The sequence below is a fragment of the Mytilus galloprovincialis genome, chromosome 12 (genome assembly GCF_965363235.1).
Source record: "Mytilus galloprovincialis chromosome 12, xbMytGall1.hap1.1, whole genome shotgun sequence".
NCBI lineage: Eukaryota > Metazoa > Mollusca > Bivalvia > Mytilida > Mytilidae > Mytilus > Mytilus galloprovincialis.
Window position 1 is genome coordinate 31,916,602 of NC_134849.1, and position 2,956 is coordinate 31,919,557.

Sequence of the window (2,956 nt, forward strand, 5' to 3'; positions counted from 1 at the left end):
TGGATATTATAGTATTAAACATTTATTTGATTTAGCCATGTGATTATGGACTTTACGATTACATTTTCCTCTGAGTTCAGTATTTTTGTGATTTTACTTTTTAAACCACAGCCTTTGTATATACGTTATTGTGCTATATTTGAATTTCCTATCCTTTTAGCAGCTGTCAAAGGTGTGTCTCACCTTGACCATCAACCTCGTTGATATCACCGTCTGCGTCTAAAAGTAACTCTACTATATTCTAATTACTTCTCTTGCAAGCAGTTGTCAGAGGTGTCTCACCCTTATCATTCATCTGGTATTCATTAACTCCTACGTATATTTCATTAACCAATATCATAAGTATAAGTAATAATAATTTAGGAATATTATTGTATTATGCATTTATTCACATCACTTCCTTTGGTTTGAAGTAACTGTTCTACTCCTAAATTGCCCATCCTTTCAGCAGCTGTTAAAAGCGTGTCACCATTACCATCAATCTGTTTAACATCACATCTATTGCTAATTAATAACTCTACTGTTTTTTTTTTTGTTTCCCTTACGCTTACAAGCAGCTGTCAGAGGTGTCTGTCCCTTGCCATCAATCTGGTTAACATCACTTCCTTTGTCTATTAATAACTGTACTGTTTTCTCTTTTCCCCACTTACAAGCAATTGTCAGGGGTGTCTGTCCATTACCATCAACCTCGTTTACCTCACATCCTTTGTCAATAAGTAATTGTATTATCGACTCAATTCCCAAGTAACAAGCAGCTGTCAAAGGTGTCTTTGTTAAGCCATCAACCTGGTTAATATCACATCCATTGTCCATTAATAACTGTACTATTTTCTCGTTTCCCCATTTACAAGCAATTGTCAGGGGTGTCTGTCCATTACCATCAACCTCGTTTACCTCACATCCTTTGTCAATAAGTAATTGTATTATCGACTCATTTCCCAAGTAACAAGCAGCTGTCAAAGGTGTCTCTGTTGTGCCATCAACCTGGTTAACATCACATCCATTGTCCATTAATAACTGTACTATTTTATCGTTTCCCCATTTACAAGCAGCTGTCAAAGGTGTATCTGTTGTGCCAGCAACCTGGTTAACATCACATCCATTGTCCAATAATAACTGTACTATTTTCTCGTTTCCCCGTTTACAAGCAGCTGTCAAAGGTGTCTGCCTCATACCTTTACTCTGGTTAACATCACCTCCTTTCTCTATGATGAACTGTATTATCTTCTCGTTTCTACTGTTACAAGCAACAGTTAGAGGGGTTTGACCCTTACCATCAACCTGGTTAACATTACTTCCTTTATAGACAAGAAACTTAACCATCTTTTCATTTTCACTGTCACAAGCTTCTGTCAAAGGTGTCTCTTTTGTACCATTTATTTGATTTACATCACCTCCTTTGTCAATAAGTGACTGTACTATCTTCTCATTTCCAATCTTACAAGCTACAGAAAAAGCTGTCCTTTCCACACCATTTAAATGGTTAATATCACATCTTTTGTCTAGAAGTAATTGTACTATCTTCTCATTGTTACTATGAAAAGCAGCTATCAGAGGTGTCCTTTTTTACCGTCCACCTGGTTAACATCACATCCTTTGTATATGTGTAACAGTAACTGTACTATCTTCTCATTTCCACTTTGACAAGCAGCTATCAGAGGTGTCTCTCTCTCACTAGCCTCATGAATAACGTCACATCCTTTGTCTTCAAGTAGCTGTACTATCTTCTCATTTCCACTATGACAAGCAGCTACCAGAGGTGTGTTTGTCACACCATGACTCTTGTTGACATCACATCCTGTGTCTATTAGTAACTTAACTATCTTCTCATTTCTTCTGTTACAGGCAACAATCAAAGGGGTCTCTTGATTACCATTGACCTGGTTAACATCAACTCCTTTGTCTACAAGTAACTTTACGATCTTCTCATTGCCACTCATACAAGCAATTGTCAGAGATGTATCACGCCAACGATTCAATTGGTTTAGATCGCATCCTTTGTCTATAAGTAACTGTACTATCTTCTCATTTCCAATTTTACAAGCTGCAGAAAGTGGTGTATGTCTCGTACGTTTAACCTGGTTAACATCAACTCCTTTGTCTATAAGTAACTGTACTATATTCTCATTTCCACTGTGACAAGCATCTACCAGAGGTGTGTCACTTATATCAGTAACTTGGTGTACATTGCATCCTTTGTCTATAAGTAACTTTACTATCTTCTCATGTCCAATCTTACAAGCTATAAAAGAGGTGAATGTCTCGTACTATTTACCTGGTTAACATCAACTCCTTTGTCTATAAGTAACTTTACGATCTTCTCATTACCACTCATACAAGCAATTGTCAGAGATGTGTCACATCAATGAGTCAATGGGTTTAGATCGCATCCTTTGTCTATAAGTAACTGTACTATCTTCTCATGTCCAATCTTACAAGCTATAGAAAGAGGTGAATGTCTCGTAATATTTACCTGGTTAACATCAACTCCTTTGTCTATAAGTAACTTTACGATCTTCTCATTACCACTCATACAAGCAATTGTCAGAGATGTGTCACACCAATGAGTCAATGGGTTTAGATCGCATCCTTTGTCTATACGTAACTGTACTATCTTCTCATTTTCAATCTTACAAGCTACAGAAAGAGGTGTATCTCCCGTACTATTTTCCTGGTTAACATGAACTACTTTGTCTATAAGTAACTGTACTATCTTCTCCTTTCCACTATGACAAGCAGCTACCAGAGGTGTGTTTGTCACACCATGACTCTTGTTAACATCACATCCTGTGTCTATTAGTAACTTAAATATCTTCTCATTTCTACTGGTACAGGCAACAATCAAAGGGATCTCACGCATACCATTGACCTGGTTAACATCAACTCCTTTGTCTACAAGTAACTTTACGATCTTCTCATTACCACTCCTACAAGCAATTATCAGAGATGTGTCACA

At 37.0% G+C, this 2,956-nt stretch overlaps 1 protein-coding gene across 1 annotated transcript; it reads right to left on the bottom strand.

The window, feature by feature from the left end:
* Window positions 1-467: 467 nt before the first annotated feature.
* Window positions 468-1,669, bottom strand: LOC143053436 (uncharacterized). Its single transcript, XM_076226221.1, has one exon. It carries the CDS (start codon window positions 1,321-1,323, stop codon window positions 505-507), a length of 819 nt encoding a protein of 272 aa, XP_076082336.1. The 5' UTR covers window positions 1,324-1,669; the 3' UTR covers window positions 468-504.
* Window positions 1,670-2,956: the final 1,287 nt, after the last annotated feature.

Bases quoted from the DNA above. Each gene is read 5' to 3' on its own strand.
- LOC143053436 (XM_076226221.1), bottom strand. From the start codon at position 1,323: ATGGTTAAGTTTCTTGTCTATAAAGGAAGTAATGTTAACCAGGTTGAT.